The 22,619-nt window shown below is 45.1% G+C and overlaps 1 protein-coding gene across 2 annotated transcripts in view; it reads left to right on the top strand.

Moving 5' to 3' along the window:
- Positions 1-339: 339 nt before the first annotated feature.
- The window catches only part of LOC137432558 (CD109 antigen), a 166,083-nt gene continuing 143,803 nt past the window's right edge, over positions 340-22,619 (top strand). The window contains exons 1-4 of one of the 2 annotated variants that reach the window (XM_078783356.1): positions 340-454; positions 7,200-7,255; positions 7,519-7,739; positions 10,479-10,507. In XM_078783356.1, the coding sequence (XP_078639482.1) occupies positions 7,200-7,255; positions 7,519-7,739; positions 10,479-10,507 (306 nt within the window). In that variant the 5' untranslated portion in view covers positions 340-454. The remainder of the gene's footprint in view (positions 455-7,199; positions 7,256-7,518; positions 7,740-10,478; positions 10,508-22,619) is intronic. The other variant, XM_078783357.1, reaches the window with a different exon arrangement.

The following is a 22,619-nucleotide window of genomic DNA, read 5'->3' as shown; positions in this document are numbered from 1 at the left end:
AGGAAAGGCAGATGCACGGACAGCATCCCAAAAATATAATCTTCCAGACTAGTTGACGCCGGTTGGGAACTAAAGAGGATTGAAGGAACATCCATTTATACCGGTATTCCATGGCATACCATAATCAGATTGGCAAATGGCCTCCTGGGTTAGGCAGACAAGGCGCCTAATCCCTGGTCTGTAACTTCCTGCAACAGCGTCATCAGGTCACCCAAGAGTTCGCCCTCCAAATGGCATGGGATTGTGCATTGTAATCGGATTTGTGAAGAAATACATGAGCACGAGTAAATGAAAACGGTGACGTCCAATCAGAATGGCCCGCTCGAGAGCCCCTCCCTCTTTTGCACAAGTATAAACACCGGTCCTCGAGGTGAACGTGGTGTGCTCGAGGAGGGACAGCCCAGGTGTTTGCGCATCGGATCTGGTGCACGACCGAGCACCCTTTGAGGTCAAGGTAACCACGTTTGCACCTCTTAACCCACTGTTTACACCTCATTTCTTTTGGTGACGATGGATTCATGTAAATGTTCCAAAGAACGTTCTTAGTTTTGTTATTCAATTGCTCCGGGCTGGCAGGACTGTCCCGGCCGAGGTTTGAATCCTGAACCAGCTATAAAACTGTTTCACAGGTTTATACACAGGCTGTTTCACGGTGATTCATCAATGTGTGTACAGTCCGTCGGATGGAAGTTAAAGGGGGTCCCGTATTCGTTGGTAGACGTTAAATATCCGATGGTGTCCTTTACGAAGAGTAGGCGAAACATCGCCGGCATCCTGAAACGAATTACAAATTCCTGCCCTAAATACTTAATCGAATGTTAGGCCTGTTCAACCGATTTGTGAAAGGCTTAAGCCAAGCTTCCCCCTGCCAACCCCACAAGAACGTGGGAATCATTTTGGTCGTTCAGAAGAAGAAGAAGATGTTAGTGAATTGCTCCATTACGTGCTCTACTTGCCCCCCTTTTTGTTTTACATGTGTATATATATATATATATATATTAAACTGCTTTCTCATCGATTGTTTATATATTACATCGAGGACTATCTTTGGCTTCGCTCTTCTTATGGCGATGCATCTGGAGTTCACTTTCATGCAAAAATAAACACGTTTCATTATTATTATCCAGAGGTGGAGGCTCATGGAAGAACTAGCTGCACAACACCGGGTGCAGATAAACAGGTGGAAAAAGGACAAGTTCTTGCCCAGCCCCCTGGGGCGGGGTCAAAAGGAATTGCAATGGCGCACCCTCGACTTCGCTCTGACTATTATTTGATAGAAGCTATTTGCAGAAGTTATTAATAAAGTAGCAGAGTACCCACCCTCCGGGTGGATGGAGGTTGCGCATTACTTGCTGTAAAGAGTATAGTCTGTATATTGAAAGAAAACTCCATATATGTTTCTGTGGTGTGTGTCTAGGAGGTCAAAGGGATGTAAAGTTCAAAAGGGTCTCTGGAGTCTGAAGGATCTAAAAGTCTAAAGGGTCTTATGTGAATCTTCACCATTGGGGGACAGGACCAAAACCGATATATAGCAGGATATCTCAAAGAGTTATGGATGGATTTGGACGAAACTTGGTGGAGAGGTTGTGTGTGTGACAAGGACGAATAGATTCGATTTTGGTGAAGATCTGAATATGGATTCGGATCCGAGAATTATTTAATTTTTAAGTGATTCTTCACCATTGAGTGATTGGGCCAAAACCGACATATAGCACGATATCTCAAAGAGTTATTAATGGATTTGGACGAAACTTGGTGGAGGCGTTGGGTGTGTGACAAGGACGAATTGATTCGATTTTGGTGAAGATCTATCTGTATGGATTCGGATACGAGAATTATTTAATTATTAAGGAAACTGTTCAGCCTGGCGGAGGTATGCGCTCTACCGATTGCTGTTCTAATTTCAACTGTGATGATTGGAAGAAAGCTGATCGGTCTGTGGTTAATGGGATTCGTTTTTTCACCTTCTTTATGTGATGCAGTTATGTTGGCGGATTTCCAAGCAAATGGAAGATGACTAGCGCAAACTGACAGAATGAAAAGGGCAGCGAGAGGATGTGCAAGTGCAGCAGAGCAGTGAGCTGATGAGCTGATGAGAGGGAAGAGGCTTCAACCTGCCTGTCTGAAGGATGAGGGACAGCACGGCAGAGGGTGAAGTTATCAATAAATAGATAAAAGGGATTCTCCAGAGTTAGAGAGATCATTTATGAAGATCAGGAATAGGACTGGGCCTAGAACGCTGCTCCTATCTACTTTCTTACCATCCTCTCGAGGTGTTCAGTCATTCAAACTCCCGGGTCTTACTATCAGCTATGATCTTTCTTGGGCAAACCACATTTCAAAGTTGTCCACCAAAGTCAGTCGCCAACTTGGTATCCTCCGTCATACAAAGTCCTTCCTTGGTACACCTGAACTCCTGTCCACCGACAACGCTTTCATCTGCATATTGATGGAGGAGTGCTCTCCCCCTGGGCTGGCTCCCCTACCTCACATCTTGCTCAGATTGACGCCGAGGAAACAAAAGCCTTTAAGATTATTGGAATCTCCAAAGATGAAGCTGAGTCTATGGGCCCAGCACTTCGCCATTGCAGACAAGTCGTTGGTCTCTCTGTCTTATAGTGCCTCCATTCTTGTCTTGCACCCTCTGCTCTTTCATTGTTTTATTTCCCTCCCCTCCCCCCCACGCCCCGATATCTGCAGCTCACACACTCTCCGACATCAACCACCTTCTGTTGAAACTATCTCAATCCAGGATCACTGCTCACCTCCACTCATTTGGTCAAGTTTCATTGAAATTGTGTGTGTAGTTTCAGAGAAAAGAGCAAATACCTAATTTGGGGGTGGGAGGGGGGGGCACGCCCCCTTCCTCCTCCCACTCTAGACTCCTTTAGGGTCTCATTTTTTTAATGCTGTGAACAAACTTTGGTACAGCACTGGTGATTAAGGTTGTGGTGAAGTTTCATCAGAATTTTATTTGTAGTTTCAGAGAATAAAGCAAATACCTATTTTTGGGGGGGGGGGGGGGGGGTGGGGGGGTTAGGGTTAGGGTTAGGGAGAAAAGTTTGGTGACAATCTCATAAGCAGTTTCAGAGAAGAAGTTGCAAGTGTTTACAGACTGATGGACGGATGACTGAAGGACTGACGACGCATCATCCCATAAGGTCCCCGGAACTACGTTTCAGATGAGCTAAAACTCTGGATTTAGGGAGGTCTATGGGGTTTTGAACCTCCTCCCCCACCCCCCCCCCCCCCACAAAAAATAGGTATTTGCTTTTTCCTCCGAAACCACACACAGTTTTGATGAAACTTGACCACAACCTTCATCACCCGTGATGTTTAAAGTTTGTTCACCGCATTGAAAAAATCGTGGTCTACCAGATGAGCCCATGGGCATTGCGCCTATTTTTTAAAATTCTGTATGGTTTGGGTTACTTTGTCGATCACTTTACCGACTTTAAACTATCACTTCCTGGTGTTTCACAAGCAAGCGCTTTACTCGTCAGTCGGATGTGATGTTAACCTGGGTGACCCGTCTACTAGTGGTGATTGCTGGAGGATGTTAAAGATACTTTTCTTGAGATGAGTTATGGGCAGCATCCTGGCTAAGCTACAAATTCCTGCCCTAATGACTGATGGGAAGGCATTATAGCAACTACTCAAGTGTAATCCTGACCTAGGAAGCTGCTTTGGCAATCCCAAACACCCGGGAGAGGTTGTGGGACTATTCTTTTGTTTGCAGCTTGTGGCTGAGTTTACATCATTGCGGGGCATGCAATTGTGGTAAGATGATAATGCAGTGCTTCCTGTTGGATGGAGCAGAATCCACTGTGATACACCAGGGTGACAGTTTATAGCTGGAACGATATTCGAACCGAGGCTAGACAGCTTGGAGACGGACGTGCGTACCTCTGGGATATCTTGGCAGCCCCCCCCCCCCCCCAATGCAGTGACCCACCATTGACCTTTTAACCCTAAGAGCATGTTTATAGGGCTAAATGTGTTCCTCCAAATAGCGATATCTGGACAGTGTGATCAAACGACGACCGTTTTACCAAAGAACCTACTTTTCCTGGAAAATATAATTATTTCGGCTAAAAACCTTCCCAGGAGACTTCTGAAGTACCCTGTACTTTAAGCGATTTGCCCCCAGGGTTAAATGTTGAAAGCCTTTACACTCATCATTGCATTTTGTTTCGACTCCCCATTGGGTTTTAGCAACCCACAGCAAATAAGGTTTGCCCTTCCATGAATTATTAACTTCGAAGCTAAATGAATGTGATTGGCAAATAACATTTGTGTACATTGCACGAGTGTACATTCAGCCGACAGCAAAAAATTTCCACCGGGTATGCATTTCAGGAATTGTATTTGCAAAGTGCAGGATTGACCCATTAGTGTTTCCATCTGAACTCCTGGATCATGATGTATGGAGCCCAGATTCCAATCCCATATACCACATGCGTTGTCTGCGAATGTCCTTGTGATTGATCCACATGTTTTTGTCCCGAATGGAGTTTCTGTCCAAGTTCCACCAAGACCCTTGCTTCACTGCAGGAATGACAAAAGAACTGCCTGTAGCCAGTTTATAAGGGACGGCAGAAAAAGCAATGGGAACAGATTACTCCTAATAGTAATTATGATAATTTACTATTTTGTATATTTAAGTTGTTTAGAATTTATAAGCCTTTAAAATCGAAGTGTGTTCAAACTTTGTATTTACAGTGCCTTCAGAAAGTATTCACACCCTTTGACTTTTTCACATTTTCTTGCGTTTCAGCTTGAATTTAAAATGGATTCAACTAAGATTTTTTTTTGGCACTGATCTACACATAATACCCCATAATGTCAAAGTGGAATTCTTTTTGACATTTTTACAAAATAATTTAAAATGAAAATCTGAATTGTCTTGCGTCAATAAGTAATCAACCCCTTTGCTATGACATTCCAAATTGAGCTCAGGTGCATCCAATTTCCTTTGATCATCCTTGAGATGTTTTTACAACTTGTAAGAACCTGATTTAGAAAAATTTAAATTGAACATGATTTAGAAAGAAACACATCTTTCTATATAAGGTCCCACAGTTGACAGCGCATGTCAGAGCAGAATCTCTACCAAGAAGTACAAGGAACTGTCCGTAGAACTCCAAGATAGAATTGTGAGGAGGCAGAGATCTGGGGAAGGGTATAAAACTATTCCTAGAGTGTTGAAAATTGCCAATAGCACAGTGAGCTCCATCATTAGGAAATGGGAAGAATATGGAACAACCCAGAGTCTTCCTAGCACTGGTCATCTGACCAAACTGAGCAACCGGGCAAGAAGAACCTTGGTCAGGGAGGTGACCAAAAACCCAATGATCACTCTGAAAGAACGACAGAGTTCCTTGGCTGAGATGGGAGAACCTGCTGGAAGGACAACTGTCTCTGCAGCACTTCACAAATCTAGGCTTCATGGGAATTGGCCAGATGGAAGTTGCTCCTGAGAGAAAGCACATGATAGCACGCCTGGAGTTTGCAAAAAGGCATGTGAAGACTGAGAGCATGAGGCAAAAGGATTTTGTGATCTGATGAGATGAACATTGAACTCTTTGGCCTGAATGGAAAGTGCTACGACTGGCGGAAACTGAGCAGAGTTCACCAACCATCTAATACCATTCCTACCGTGAAGCATGGTGGTGGCAGAATCATGCTCTGGGGATGCCTGTCAGTGTCAGGGACTGGGAGACTTTCAAGGATAGAGGGAACAATGAACCTTGATCTTTTCTACCCCCGCTAATTTCGGTCCCCTTGTGTTTTATACCTCTCCCCCCCCCCCCCTCCCCTTCCCACGCCTCCTGCCCCCAAGCCCTCTCCCTCCCACACTTCTCCCTGCTCTCAAATGTTGTGGTTGTGTGCTTCCCCTTCTCTTCCCATCTTGTCTTCCGCTCCCTCTTTTTGTATATTTTGTTTGTCTGGTTGATTTGTTTGTGAAATAAATGTTAGCTCTTTCACGAGCCTCGATTCAGTATACAAAAAAAAAAAAAAAAAAATGGAGCCAAATACAGGCAAATCCTTGAGGAGAACCTGCTTCAGAAAGCAAAAGACCTTGGACTGCGGTGAAGATTTACGTTCCAACCGAACAATGACCCCAAGCATACAGCCAACTCAACAATGGAATGGCTTCAGAACAAAAATGTGAAAGTCCTTGAGTGGCCCAGCCAAAGTCCAGACTTAAATCCCACAAATAATCTGTATAAAGACTTGATGATTGCTGTTCACTGACACTACCCAGGCAACATTTTTTAAAGACATTTTAACAAAAGAATTAAAAATGAAAATCTGAAATGTCTTGCGTCAATGAGTCATCAACCCCTTTGCTATGACATTCTATGAATTATTAACTTCGAAGCTAAATGAAAGTGATTGGCAAATAACATTTGTGTACATTGGATTAGTGTACATGCAGCCGACAGCAAAAAATTTCCACTGGGTATGCATTTCAGGAGTTGTATTTGCAAAGTGCAGGATTGACCCGTTGGTGTTTCCATCTGAACTCTTGGATCATGATTAGTCAGGTTCACTATGTTTTTTCGTTCAAAATTTTTGGAGATGAGCAAAACTATACATTTTTGGAATATTCCGAGCATGAGGAATCCAAAAATTAATGTTGGCATTTGCGTAGACATGTTGGAATCATACCAACATGGGGGTGGGAGGGGGGGGGCAATCGTGGGAATCATTTTGGCCGTTCAAGAAGAAGAAGAAGAAGAAGAAGAAGATGTTAGTGACTCCCACTCCCACGTGACCCCAAAATTTGTGAAATGCAAAAATCCCCTCAACATTGACTGTTTCACATGTGAAAAATCAGTTGGAAATTAGCTCATACGTTTTTTGTTTTTTTTCTTCTGATTTTGATCAGAACGACACAAACATGACCACTCGCAAGTTTGATGCGAGTGGTTTAGTTATGCAATTAGCCAATTGATTAAGAAAATATTTTATGACAATCTTTTATTGATTTTAATTGTGCAATTAATCAATTAAATATTGTGCACCTCTCCCTCCCAATGCAGTCTCTATGAGCTGCACGGGTGATATTGCCGGGTGCCGGAGGTGCCCCTGGCAATGCCGCGCTGTAGGATATTTAATTATTTGGCATGGGGCGGTGTACTTTGAATGTATCTGTACTTGTTTAATGTTTATTTCCCTTCCTTGATTTTCAGATGATGCTTCTTCCAGTTGTGATTACTTGGGTAGGACTTGCTCTCACCTGCACAAGGTAATCCCCACTTGAAACTCTTGCAGTTCATGCTGACAAGGGGTTTCCAGTTGATCTGAAGGAATTTGAATTACATATTTTGCTTTAAAAATTGGTACATTAACACTTGTGCTCGGATAGGAGTTGATCTGTCTTTTTCCATTGTTTACCTGTTCTGTACATGTACTGCAGGATAGTTCAGAGGTAGGGAACCTACCTGCGAGTTGTCGATTTTGGTTTTGATTTCCCATTTAACCATAAACTGCCACCCTGGTGCTCCACAGGCAAGGTGTTGCAACAACAAGCGGGCCACCTTCACAATCGCCACCTTCACTGCCGATCACTAAATACCTCATCACTTTACCAAAAACAATCTGGCCAAACAAAGTACTGTCTGCTGGTGTTTCTCTGTACGGAGAGCAAGAAGGAGTTCCCATCACTCTCGAGTTCAACCTCACCGCATCAAGTCGTTCGTTCTTTGTCCACAAGGTTGAAGCAATTGTTGGTATGTACTGCCCCAGAGCACAATTTATGAACACAACAAGCGTTACGCATAGGTCCCCCGTCGGTGAAGTGATGCGAGTTGACAAAGTGGAAGACGCAAGGCGGCCATCTTGGATTTTGACGTGGCGACCCAATTTTCAATAGCGTTCTTCCTTATGCCTAGATACACCCACACACCAGATTAGAAGTTGGTATTTCGCTTATTTTTCAAGATATTTCGCTCAAGGTTCAGACATATATATGGCGGCGGCCATCTTGGATTTTGTCGTGGCGACCCAATTTTAAACAGCGTTCTTCCTTATGCCTAGATACACCCACACACCAGATTAGAAGTTGGTACTTCGCTTATTTTTCAAGATATTCAGGTTACAAGGTTCAGACATACATGGCATCAGACATACATGGCGGCGGCCATCTTGGATTTTGACGTGGCGACCCAATTTTAAATAGCATTCTTCCTTGTGCCGAGGTACACCTACACACCAGATTAGAAGTTGGTACTTCGCTTATTTTTCGAGATATTTCGCTCACAAGGTTCGGACATATACATGGTGGCGGCCATCTTGGATTTTGATGTGGCGACCCAATTTTCAATAGCGTTCTTCCGTATGCCGGGATACACCCACACCAAATTAGAAGTTGGTACTTCACTTATTTTTCAAGATATTCATCTCACAAGGTTCAGACATACATGGCGGTGGCCATCTTGGATTTTGACGTGGCGACCCAATTTTAAACAACTTTCTTCCTTGTGCCTAGTGCACCCACACACCAGATTGGAAGTTGGTACTTCGCTTATTTTTCAAGATATTTCGCTCACAAGGTTCAGACATATATATGGTGGCGGCCATCTTGGATTTTGACGTGGCGACCCAATTTTAAACAGCGTTCTTCCTTTTGCCTAGACACACCCACACATCAGATTAGACGTTGGTACTTCGCTTATTTTTCGAGATATTTCGCTCACAAGTTTCAGACATATATATGGTGGCGGCCATCTTGGATTTTGACGTGGCGACCCAATTTTCAATAGCATTCTTCCTTATGCCGAGGTACACCCACACACCAAATTAGACGTTGTTACTTCGCTTATTTTTCAAGATATTCATCTCACAATGTTCAGACATACATGGCGGTGGCCATCTTGGATTTTGACGTGGCGACCCAATTTTCAATAGCGTTTTATTCGTTATGCCTAGATACACCCACACACCAGATTACAAGTTGGTACTTCGCTTATTTTTCAAGATATTCAGGTTACAAAGTTCAGACATACATGGCATCAGACATACATGGCGGCGGCCATCTTGGATTTTGACGTGGGTTGCACCCACACACCAAATTCGAATGCGGTCCTTCGTTTACGCATGCACGCACGCACACACGGACACACGGACGGAGGGGAAAGCCATAGTCCCCCTTTCGCTACGCTGTGCGATGGGGGACGACAAAGCAAAAAAAAAACAATCCCAATGACGGGAATGCGTGTTGGTCATCCATCAACCGCAGAAAATGTCTGAATAAAAATCCCCTCAAGAGAATCCCGAGGGAGATTCTTCCACTCACCCCAGCCCCACTCCAGCCCCTATCCACCACTCTCTCCAGCACTCACAACCATTAATGCCATGCACCTGCCGGGTTGGCCAGAGGGAAGTCCCTGGCCCAAGTCCTTCCCGAACCGGCTAGGCTAGGGCAAGTCCCCCACGAACACGCATCATCAATGCATCAGAACACCCAGCTGCAGACGTGAGGCCCCGTCAAACAAGCCAAAAATCCGAACAGTGGAACACGAAATGGCGGAACCATTTTTTTTTTTTAAGGTTTATGTTCAACATGAACAAAACAAAGCAAGAAACTCATGTCAGAAAGTAAAAATCTCGAAAAAAAAAAAAAACGTAATTCCCACACGTCTCACAGCCCCCAACTCGGGAGGGGAATTCAATGAGTGGGAGAAAGAAGTCAAACCCCGCACTAGGAGGGGGTGGGAAAGGGTGACGTCGAGGCCACTCCCACAAACGGGCACAATATACAATAATTTAGAATTTAATTCAGCGATATGATCATCAGCCATGATGTAAAAACAAAACAAAAATACAAGTAGCCTATGTTCAACAGGAGGTCCAATTTGGTCTGTGTCAAGTTTAATGCCAATTGGCCCAGTAGTTTGGACATGATTTGTGTTTCATAAACAGACAGACACAGAAAAGGACAGTTCTACTTATAAGATGGCAAAGGCTCATAGGGGAGCTTGACCACATTATATGCAGGACATTGACATGAGACGTTCCTGTAATATTACATCGATTACAAAGACAATGGACTGAACTTGAATAAAATCATAGGAATAAAATGATTGGAGGTATCCACGATAAATTATCACAAGGTGACGTTTCGGGCTTTACCCTCCGTCAGAGCAAAATACAGAAATTGAACCTGGAACCCCCACATCATGAGCAAAATACTCCGATACAACAATCAACCCTTTCTTTTTTTTCTATCTTCCTATCCTTTGCTTATCTTTTAATTCTTCTCTCCCTGTCCTCTAATGTGTTAATCAATAAAACCCTCCCAGCACATTCCATCCAGACTATGTAATATGGAGACGACCCATTTGTGGACAATTGTACATTCTGTAAAAGCTGTATTTTCTGTTGTTGTTCGATAACTTATCTTATGTTTCAACTTCCTACATTCTAATTCAATAATGATTATTGATTTTATTTTTCAAACCTTCCAACAGGTGAGGCGAAGACTGTGACTTTGCCACCGGTAAGTATGTTTACCTTCATGTCGCAATGCTATTGACCAGATCGTTGCTGAATCGAAATGAGATTAAATGAAAACTAGAACAGCACTCTTTGACGTCATGACGTCGACTGATATGCCTCCGCCCACATTATTACATCATTATAATACTTGTACCAAGTTTGATTGAAATCTCTTCAGCTGTTCACAAGTTATCACATTTTTCCTGACATGACCTCTGACCTTTGACCTCTTGAACCCCAAAATCTAATCAGTTCATCTTTACATCATTCTAAATAAGTGTACCAACTCTGGTCAGAACCCCATCACTGGGTCATCATATCACTGGTCAGAAGCCCATCACATCACTGGTTTGGTCAGAAGCCCATCACACAAGTTATCGCGGAAACAGGATTTTTACCTAACATTACCTCTGACCTTTGGCCTTTGACCTCGTGACCCCAAAATCTAATCAGTTCATCTTTACCTCATTATACATACCTGCACCAAGTTTGACGAAGATCCCTTTGGCCGTTCTCAAGTTATGGCGGCTATGAAAACCTATCACAGATGGACGGACGGCCAGCCGGATGGACAACCTGAAAACATAATGCCTCTGGTGACTTCAACGGAGGCATAAAAACATTTACTTGCAGATCACTTGTTGTCTTCACGTTCTTAAAGGTGACAAGACAAATCAAATGTAGTGCATTGCCTTTGATTGGATTCCTAAACCAACTAGTCATTGTCACCCAGGTGTTACAATGAGTGTGCAGCGGCTGAGCTGTCCGATGGGTGGACATTATTATTTTTTGGTGGACATTATTACATTAGAACAGATATGGAAAATTATCATTATTATTATTATTATAATAATATATTTTTTGTATACCATGTCGAAGCTCGTGTAAGAGCTAACAATATATAAGAAAGGGAGCGGGAGACAAGAGGGGAGAGAGGGAAGCACAACAACAGGAGCAAACAGGGACATCGGGAGATCTGTGGAAGGGAGAGGGCTGGGGCAGGGTACTCTGGATAAACAAGATGGATACTACAAGGACTTTCAGAAAAGAAAACAGAATTTGAAGGAGGTGGATTTGGGGTGAATTAACAGGGGTAGAAAAGATCAATGTTTTTGATGGGGAAAGATATGAGATGGTGGTGAACAGCTGTTTTGAAGACCGAGAGGGAGGAGTGGGATTGAAAATATTAATCTAGAAATCTGGTGACATTTTGTATGTGCTATGATTACGACGTTTATTTTTACGATCAGGCAACTTGCATTTATATATATATATATTGTTACGGATCGCGGATTTGATGTTATTTACCGAGCGGTGGTATTGCCGCGACCTAACAATTCCCCCGATTCTTCCCCAACTCACCCGATTCCACCCGACGTTGACCTGGTCGCGCTATGCTAAATCAATGATGGAAAAGACACAACGACTGGGATAAATGAAACGACACAAGGGGTACAGTTCTCAAGACCTCCGGAGGAGGATATAATTGGTGGTGGAGAAAAGGGGTAGATTACAAGGTAAGAGGTAAAGCACAGAAGAGATAGGCACTTAGACACAATCTTATCTATCCCAGACAGACCACAGACAAACGGAACAAGACTGACTTACACAGGGATTGATGGCAGGGAAGGACAGGCAGTCGATAGCGCAAGGTGCACCTTAGCTCAGGGACAGAATCAAACACGGTCCAGTCCAGAGATGCGGGGAGGTATTGCAGCGCTCGGAGGTGGCGTCCTTCTCTCTCCAAGCTGAGGGCGCATCTGACGTCACCTCCCTCTTCCTGCGCATGCTCAGCGGGGAGTGACACGCCCTCGGCTCGTTGGCTCCGCCCATTAGATGGGATCGGTCCGCCGCTTCTATTGGGTGCGGGGGGTTACCGGGCTCCGCCCTTGACGAGGAGCTGACAGCGAGCCCCTACATGGTAACCCCGTCGAGCACATGCTCGATGGCGGCTCGTTGGAAGGGCTTGGTGCCCTTTCAACACCCCCTACCAACCAAGCCGGAGTGAGGACGCACACTCCCCGCGCCGCCGCCGCTGTTGTTGTTGTTGTTGTTGTACCATGAGGAAGAGCTGCGGGGAGGTATTGGGAGGTCCTAAACTTCCTAACGGTGCCATACAATCACATTCTGGTGCAACGAAGAGTCAGAATTAATGGAAACGAGTCCTTAACTGACATAGACTAAGAATAACTAGCAAGATGTCCTATAGTTGTCTACGTGAGATGCGGTGGACCTGGATGCGACATTTAATGGGGGAAATAGGGGAAGGTCGGGTCTACAGAGTGTTGTTTACAGAAAATGGGACTAGGGAATGGGGGATTGGGGATAGTTGGGAAGTATGGAGGAAATAGGGGAATATTTACAAGCGGATATGGATGGAGGCCAATCTCATATCCGCAACAATATATATATATATATATATATATATATATATATATATATATATATATATATATATATATATATATATATATATATATATGTATATATATGTATATATATGTATATATATTAATAATAATAATAATAAAAGGCAGTGTCTGTCCGTCTCCTCCAAATCCATGAAACCTTTGCATGCATACACCTCGACCTCCAACAGATTGCAATGATGAAAAATAGGTGTTTGGGTGTGTTATAACACTTTTTGAAGATGATTAACGAAGTGCTCATCAGAAAGAAAAAAAAACCCCCTTAAAAGGCTTACCAATATGGTGGCCCACCATCTTGGTCAGCCCACTGCACCTCACTGGGTTCTTAAGCCGCCATTTTGTTTCAGCCGAACTCAAACGTGCTTTGCCTTGGAAACACGATCGATTTATCATTACATAATTGAAGCATATCATCAAAATCTGGATTCTGATATGAGGATTGGATGGTGTAGACTAACTAAATGTTGAAATCTGTAGTGAAATATGACAAAATTTACCATACATAGCGATTTTATAAGTAAGTGTATATATTCATTTATTTAAGTGAGGCTGTGATTCTGCTTCTGGGGTTAGTTTATTATTTTTTAAAATTAAAATTCATATTAATTTTAAACTTTATTCATACTTCCATGGGATATGGTGTCACTCCACCATAGCTGTGATCTGTTTTTAAAATTTCCTCCAGATGATGGACCCAAATTGCATATATTTTTGAATATGATTAGCCACTACTAGAGTCCCTGTATATAGAGAGTTGTGTCAACTCAAATTTGGACGCCATTTTGTGTCTAAGTGTGTCGGATTAGATATACATGTACATTCGCGATATGGGGTGATATATTCTAAACCTGCAAAAAAAAATTTTACGACACATATTTAGTCTTATTATTACATACAGGTGATATTTGTTTTGTCAAAAACTCAGCTATTGCCGTGAAAAAGAGCTGTGTGGTGATATTAAAAGTGGTATGGCAATGCATATTACAAGCCAACACTGCATATAAGAGCTAACATTATAAGTAAGACAAACCAATGCTGTCGTTCTCTGAATTTTAATAACTTTTAGAAAGGAGTGTGGGCATATCCAATATTTTTTAAAGGGTGCCGAGAGCAATTCCGGTGTAGGACTTCCAGCCGACATATAGTCTAACACACTTAAAACAAATTCTGTACGTGGTATTGCCATATTTCTATAGTGTACAACTTTAGTTTTATCGACATTTATATTCAATTTCCATTGTAATGATTAAACAAGCTGCAAGTCAGCTTCTGTCTCTGACATAAGGAAAACGTCATCGGCATCTAGTAAGATTGAAACGTTCATTTATTACTACACCCTTGCCCAGAACTCTGATGGATATTGCATGATCGATTGATATGTTTCATAGCTGGCGACTTAATTAACACTTAATTTTCGACTGCGCCAAGCCGTAATTAAACAGAGAAAAAACTTTAAAAAATACCTGCAGTGTGCACGGTTCGTCTAGTCGAACAGATATGGAAAAGCACAGATAAGACGTCGTATTCACCATAACTTGTTTAATTTCACCAGGAACACGATGAGGCCAACACAGTAAACATTCAGTACAAAACTTGGTTCATACATTCAGTACAGAACATGATTCATACATTCAGACCGTAAGAAAACTCTGCCCGTAATACAACACTCTGACCAGACCAACACTTCATCCCACTACGTTCACTCCTCACAAGTGAAACTCATCACTACTCCGTTCACTCCTCACAAGTGAGACTCATCACTACTCCGTTCACTCCTCACAAGTGAGACTCATCACTACTCTGTTCACTACTCTCATATTGTATGTTTTGGGAACGATAGCTGTCACCAGGTTAAATATATAGGGATTGTCCAATGTGCAAAATCTTCCATCACTACAATTTGGCCATAAATCCCGGGGTGGGAAATATTTGAGCAAATATGCCACAAGACGCATGAGTACTGTACAAAGCAAACAATAACTCGTCAAATTTTGGACGTATGGATGACTGCACAACCCGCAAAAAAATTGAGCAGGTCCCCCCTAAAATTGCTTTTATGATTGCCGATTAGGCTAAAGATTTTAAACCAAAAAAATAACTTGCCTCGGAATAAGTTTTGAATGGACGGACAGACAACTGAAAACAAAACGGACCATGGGTTTCCCACCCCTATAAAATCAAAATTAATTCCCTCTGAAAAAGTACAGTGACATTGCCCGCAGACTACCCAACCGCAGACCAGGCAATGTCACTGTACCGGGACATTTCATCAATCAATGACAATATGCGGTCCGCTAGGACTACCCGAAAAAAATTGAGCAGGGTTCTTCCCACGGAAATGCATTTTTGGTCAGCTCCTTGAAGATTATAAACAAACACAAATCACTTCCCTTTAAAAGGGGTTTCAACGGACAGACAACCAAAAAAAAACCGAGCAGATAGAATTGCTTTTGAACATCGATCATCAAGCGGCGTGGGCCTACCTGGCAGAGTCTCGAGGAGTCGATCGCTTTCCAGCTCTTTCGTCTGACTTTCGCTTCCCAAATTTGTCTTCTGACTTTATCACTTGGAAATCTATACATCTTATATTTCCCAGATTGGTTTGAACAACCAAAAGCAGAACAACCAGTCATTTTGTTTGGCAATAAACAACATTCCCGTACCAAGCTGACGTTCACGCACGGTGAAGTTAGACACAAAATGGCGCCACGAAATCATGTGACCAGAAATCTCGGGTCAGCGCATGGCGCAACTCTCTTTATACAGGGACTCTAGCCACTACTTGGTGAATGCTATTCAGGCTGCTTTTACACCAAGCCATGGTGTTGAAGTAGACAGAGCTCCCTTTTTGTTTTTATTCAGGCTGCTTTTGCAAACCATGGCGTTACAGTAGACAGAGCTCACATTTTTGTGTGATATACTTTCATTGTATTAATAAAAAGTTATATTAATGTACCTCCAAACTCTCACTGCACTCCTTTTTCTTTCCTTCCCCCTCCCTTCCCCTCTCCTTTACCCCCTCCCTCTTTCCCCTCCCCCTCCCTCTTTCCACTCCCCCTCCCTCTTTCCCTAACCCCCTTTTCACTTCCCCCTCCCATTTTCCCTTTTCCCTTTCCCTCCCCCTCTCCTCACTCATTCCACTTTTCTCCTTCCCCCTTCCTTTCCCCCTCTCCTCCCTCTCCTCCCTCCCCTCTCCCTCTCTCTCATTCCCTTCACTCCCAGTCCTCATCTCATCCTCCCATCTCCTCCTCCCATCTCCCTCTCTCCTCTCCTACCCCCTCATTCATATTACCGTCATGAAGTGACTCATTGTTACCCGGCCGGGTACTTTTGCATATATATATTTAATTTAAACGATTATATATATACGTATATATATATATATATATATATATATATATATATATATATATATATATATATATATATATATATATATATCCATACATACATACATACATACATACATACACACATACACACACACACAGTGCATTCAGAAAGTATTCAGACCCCTTCACTTTTTTCACATTTTGTTATGTTGCAGCCTTATGCTGAGATCGTTTAAATTCATTTTTTCCCTCATCAATCTACACTCAATACCCCATAATGACAAAGGGAAAACAGGATTTTAGAAAGTTTTGCAAATTTATTAAAAAGAAAAAACGGAAATATCACATTGACATAAGTATTCAGACCCTTAACTCAGTACCTAGTTGAAGCACCTTTGGCAGCGATTACAGCCCCGAGTATTCTTGGGTATGACGCGACAAGCTTTGCACACCTGGATTTGGGGATTTTCTGCCATTCTTCTCTGCAGATCCTCTCAAGCTCTGTCAGGTTGGATGGGGACCGTTTGTGGGCAGCCATTTTCAGGTCTCTCCAGAGATGTTCGGTTGGGTTCAAGTCAGGGCTCTGGCTGGGCCACTGAAGGACCTTCACAGAGTTGTCCCTAAGCCATTCCTGCGTTGTTTGGCTGTGTGCTTAGGGTCATTGTCCTGTTGGAAGGTGAACCTTCGGCCCAGTCTGAGGTCCTGTGCGCTCTGTCTCAGGTTTTCATTAAGGATATCTCTGTACTTTGCTCCGTTCATTGTTCCCTCAATCCTGACCAGTCCCCCGGTCCCTGCTGCTGAAAAACACCTCCACAGCATGATGCTGCCACCACCATGCTTCACCGTTGAGATGGTATTGGCAGGTGATGAGCGGTGCCTGGTTTCCTCCACACATGACGCTTATAATTGAGGCCAAACAGTTCAATCTTGGTTTCATCAGACCACAGAATCTTGTTTCTCACAGTCTGAGAGTCCTTTAGGTGCTTTTTTGAAACTCCAAGTGGACTTTCATGTATCTTTCACTGAGGAGAGGCTTCCATCTGGCCACTCTGCCATAAAGCCCAGATCGGTGGAGTGTTGCAGTGATGGTTGTCTTTCTGGAAGTTTCTCCCATTTCCACACAGGATCTCTGGAGCTCAGCCAGAGTGACCATCGGGTTCTTGGGTCACCTCTCTTACCAAGGCCCTTCTCCCCCGATTTCTCAGTTTGGCCGGGCGGCCAGCTCTAGGAAGAGGCCTGGCTGTTCCAAACTTCTTCCATTTAAGAATTATGGAGGCCACTGTGCTCTTGGGAACCTTCAATGCAGTAGAATTTTTTTTTTTTAGGCTTCCCCAGATCTGTGCCTCGACACAATCCTGTCTCTGAGCTCTGCAGGCAGTTCCTTCGACATCATGGCTTGGTGTGTGCTCTGATATGCATTGTCAGCTGTGATAGTCCAGGAGCCAGAATCTGCTCAAAATGGTTTCGTGCAACACCCACTACACAGTTGGTTTGTCACTTCCAGGTGATTGGGGAACATCTATAGAACAAATCCAGCCCTGATGTACAGTTGAATTGTGGCAGCAACAATAAATGGCAGCCACTTTTCTATGAGGGGGGTGGTGTCCGAGGCGTAAATCTGAGATTTTGACGGATTTCATTTATTTATTTTTTCTCTTAGCCCCGACAGGCTACAGGGAGATATTATCCCACCGACAGAGGATACTGTCCGTGCTTGTGAACGGTTCATATGCTCCCTGTACACAACAGCTCAGGCAACAGGTGACACGGCGGACGAAATCAGATATTGGATGTTCTGCCAGAAAAGGCAGAAGAGTGAATGCCTACCCCCAACATCTGACAGTATTAGGCAACACATTTATCGAGCGAACTATCAGTCATTCATCTGGAAGAAGTCATTGCTCCCCAACCAAGCACTACCAAAGCCAGATGGTAATGGATGGAACATCGAAGATGGAACTCTCCAGCCCACCCTCATGACCAAAGACCCTGCTACAGTTGGACTAGTTGAGCTGACCGCGTGCAAGTGTAAAGTGTCTGTATGTGCCTGCAAGAACAATAACATACCATGCACAGAAGCCGGCACTTGCATGAGAGGTGAACAATGCAAAAACTCAAACAAAGAACCTACCACAAGCGACTCAGAAGATGATGATGAGGAAGATTAATGATGACATTTTCGTGATTTTATACCACTTACAGATGATTCAGTAGCAAAATATGTGTTTATTTTAATAATACAACAAATAACAGTTATATGTTAACATTGTAATGTTCAGTGAATGACTATGATTATGATACGCAGCCAGATTTGACCTCGTGAGATATTTTTGCTGAGATTACTTGTGGAATTTGGTCATAACAGGAGTGGGGTTGATGATTTAAGGGGAAATGAAATATATATTTTTCTGACTTTACTTAAGGATTGTCCAATTTTGTTTCTTGAAAAGATCATAAAGATATATCACATTACAACCATAACCGCATTTGAACAACATAAAGATGATATTGCATAATTACAGTCGAAAAGCAAAAACTACATATTTCAGCGATTTTGTGTGTTTTGGGTATAATACAAGGTATAATAAAAAAAAAAATTTAAATCGTACTTGAACAGCATATCGAAAATCCCCTCATACTTCTCACTATCCTTTTAATTATAATGTTGAAGAATCCCTATTGGAAGAGCTGAAAAAACAAAAATACAAAAAAAATCGTCAATTTCGAGCTTTACGCTACCCCTTAATAGAAAAGTGGCTGCCATTTATTGTTGCTGCCACAATTTAACTGTACATCGGGGCTGGATTTGTTCTACAGATGTATCCCAAGCACCCTGAAATGACAAACCAACTGTGTAGTGGGTGTTGCACGAAACTCATTTTCTAGGCTTCTCTTGAAAACTGGCTCCTCGACTATGAGACCTTATATAGACAGGTGTGTGCCTTTCCAAATCATGTCCAATCAATTGAATTTACCACAGGTGGACTCCAATCAAGGTGTAGAAACATCTCAAAGATGATCATCTCAATAGAGCGGGGGTTAGCCTTATATATCTCTATATATACACAAAGAATTAAGTTAAGCACCCCTACACAACGAATTAAGGTAAGCACCCCCTAATATATATTCTTTGTGTATATGTATACATTGGCATATATTCTAAGGTATGTGAGATCAAATAATGATTGGTATGACATTAGCAATTATCCATTGATGAAATTGAGTGATCAAAGTGAAAAAAAGTGATTGGTTGAGTCAGTGATCCGATCACGTGGGTCCTACACACGTTATTGACGCAAAGATCGCTAGAGGTCTTCTCAGAACAATGACTGTACGTTAGAAAACATAAACGTCATCCACACTGTCCGTGATGGACCTATAGCTCCATACTTAAATTGAGGTGAAAATATGCCTAAAATTCCCAAAAAATTTCACCTTAAATTATTCAGAATAAAATATTGAAAACGGCATGATTGTTATGTTTTTATGTGACCATAATATCACTTCTCCAGAAAATATAGCAATATCATGGGTATATTACACTGTTTTGACGACAACAAACTTGTAATGTGCGAGGTTGTAAAAAAACGGGGGGGGGGGGGTGCTTAACTTAATTCTTTGTGTATATAAAGGAGGAGTGTCTGTGTGTGTGTGTGTGTCTGTCTGGATGTCCGCTTATAACTCAAGAACTACACATCGGAGAAAAGTTTTAGACATAGATTCGGAATCAGCATAAAATCCCGGTGGTTTTAGGCTACGTTTTATTTTAATATCAATGGTTTAAAAAAACCGCGCCAGCTGCAATTCCATGGTGTAGTTTGTGGCGGCGCTAGATGTTCGGGGTGTATTGCAATGGTTTGTCGGGTTTGGCTGTGGGTCCAGAATAGCTCCCATTTCCTTATGTTCTTCCACTTTTATTTTGATTCTTCTGTTACAACGCCTTCCTTATCTACCTTATATCCCCCCGACGAGGCCTCTACATAATTTCATGAGGCAGAATTTCGTGCATTTTGAGTGAAAGAAGTGAGACGAGGTTGTAGGAGGAAGAAGAGGCGCGGTCACTGTGGAGGCCACAATCGTGAGTGGAAATGGCGGGAATTGCGTTTGTATCGCAAAGTAAAGGATCTGCATTCATTTCTGAACTTGCATTGGTGGATTGTTATACATCTGCATTGTTTTTCATAAAAACACTATGTTGAACTTGAAGGCTCCAAGCACGGACTATATATATATAGCCCTCATTGAGGTAAAAATAAAAGTAAAAAGCCTGCTATCGCTTGCCAAGCTAGCCGTTCCCCCCTCCCCCCTCCCCTCCCCCCTCCCCTCCCCCTCCCGCATCCCCTCCCCCTCCCCTCCCCCTCCCCTCCCCCCTCCCCTCCCCTCCCCCCTCTCCCTCCCCCCTCCCCTCCCCTCCCCCCTCTCCCTCCCCTCCCCACTCTCCCTCCCCTCCCCCCTCACCTCCTCCCCTCCACTCCCCCTCCCCTCCCCCTCCCCCTCCCCCTCCCCCTCCCCCCTCCCCCTCCCCCTTCCCCCTCCCTCCTCTCCCTCCCCCTCCCCCTCCCCTCCCCCTTCCCCCTCCCCCTCCACTCCCCCTTCCCCCTCCCCCTTCCCCCCTCCCCTCCCCCTCCCCTCCCCCCCTGCTCACCTCCCCTCCCCCTCCCCTCACCGCCCCCCACCCCCCTCCCCCTCCCATCCCTCACCCTCCCCATCCCCCCTCTTCTCCCCTCTCCCCTGCCCCTCGCCCTCTTCTACACCTCTCCCCCTCCCCTCCCCCTCTTCTCCACCTCTCCCCCTCCCCCTCCCCCTCTTCTCCACCTCTCCCCCTCCCCCCTCTTCTCCCCTCCCCCCTCTTCTCCCCTCCCCCCGTTCCCCTCCCCTCCTCCTCCCCCTCCTCCCCCTCCCCCCCACCCTCCTCCTCCTCCCCTCCCCCCACCCTCCTCCTCCTCCCCTCCCCCCACCCTCCTCCTCCTCCCCCTCCCCCACCCTCCTCTCCCTCCCCCCTCCCCCTCCCCCTCCCCCCCATTCCCCTCCCCTCCTCCCCCTCCCTCCTCTTCTCCCCTCTCCTCCTCCCCCCTCTCTTCTCCCCTCCCCCCTCTTCTCCCCTCCCCACCCTCTCCCCCCCCTTATCCCCTCCCCCTCCCCTGCCCCATCCACTCCCCCCTCCCCCATCCCACTACCCCTCCCTTCCCCTCATGCCCCTCCCTTTCTCCCCTACCCCTCCCCTCCTCCCTCCCCCTCCACGCTCCCTCCCCCTCCCCCTCTCCTCCCCCTCCCCCTCCACCCTACCCCCTCCCCTTCTCCCCTCCACCCTACCCCCTCCCCTTCTCCCCTCTCCCCCTCCCATCCCTCCCTCTCCCCCTCCCATCCCTCCCTCTCCCCTTCCCTCCCCCTCCCCCCATCCCCTCCCCCCTCTCCTCCCCCCTCCCCTCCCCCCTCTCCTCCCCCCTCTCCTCCCCCCTCTCCTCCCCCTCACCCCTCCACTCCCTTCCCCCCATGCCCCTCCCTTTCCCTCCTACCTCCTCTCCTCCCCCTCCCCTCCCATCCCCCCTCCACCCTACCCCTCCCCTCCCATCCCCCCTCCACCCTACCCCTCCCCTCCCTCCACCTAGCCCCTCCCCTTCTCCCCTCCCCCTACCCCTTCTCCCCTCCCCCTACCCCTTCTCCCCTCCCCCTCTCTCTCCCCCTCCCCCTCCCCCTCCCCTCCACCCTACCCCCTCCCCTTCTCCCCTCCACCCTACCTCCTCCCCTTCTCCCCTCCACCCTACCCCCTCCCCTTCTCCCCTCCCCCTCCCATCCCTCCCCCTCCCCCTCCCCATCCCTCCCCATCCCCCCCTCTTCTCTCCTCTCCTCCTCCCCCTCCCCCCTCTTCTCCCCCTCCCCCCTCTTCTCCCCCTCCCCCCTCTTCTCCCCCTCCCCCTCCCCCCTCTTCTCCCCTCCCCCTCCCCCTCCCCCCTCTTCTCCCCTCCCCCTCCCCCCTCTTCTCCCCTCCCCCCTCTTCTCCCCTCCCCACCCTCGCCTCCCCTCCCCCCCCCGTTCCCCTCCCCTCCCCTTCCCCGGCAATGCCGGGTACTTCCCATGGCCAGCTGTACGTGGGCTGCTCGAGGGTTGGAAAACCAAGCAATCTTTATGTCTTGGCACCAAATAAGAAAACCAGAAATGTTGTATACCAAGAGGTTTTGAGAAATTGACAATTGACAAAACGTCATGTAGGAAATGTACTGTGATATTGCTCTAAAATATACATGTTCTTTTCATCATATATTTGTATTATTCTTATTCAACCCGGGCGAAGCCGGGTACCTCAGCTAGTGTACATATATAAGGCTAACCCCCGCTCTAGCAGGGAAAATGG

This window comes from Myxine glutinosa, chromosome 8, assembly GCF_964187855.1.
Source record: "Myxine glutinosa chromosome 8, kmMyxGlut1.1, whole genome shotgun sequence".
Taxonomy (NCBI): domain Eukaryota; kingdom Metazoa; phylum Chordata; class Myxini; order Myxiniformes; family Myxinidae; genus Myxine; species Myxine glutinosa.
This window is presented reverse-complemented; position numbering and strand designations above follow the sequence as displayed.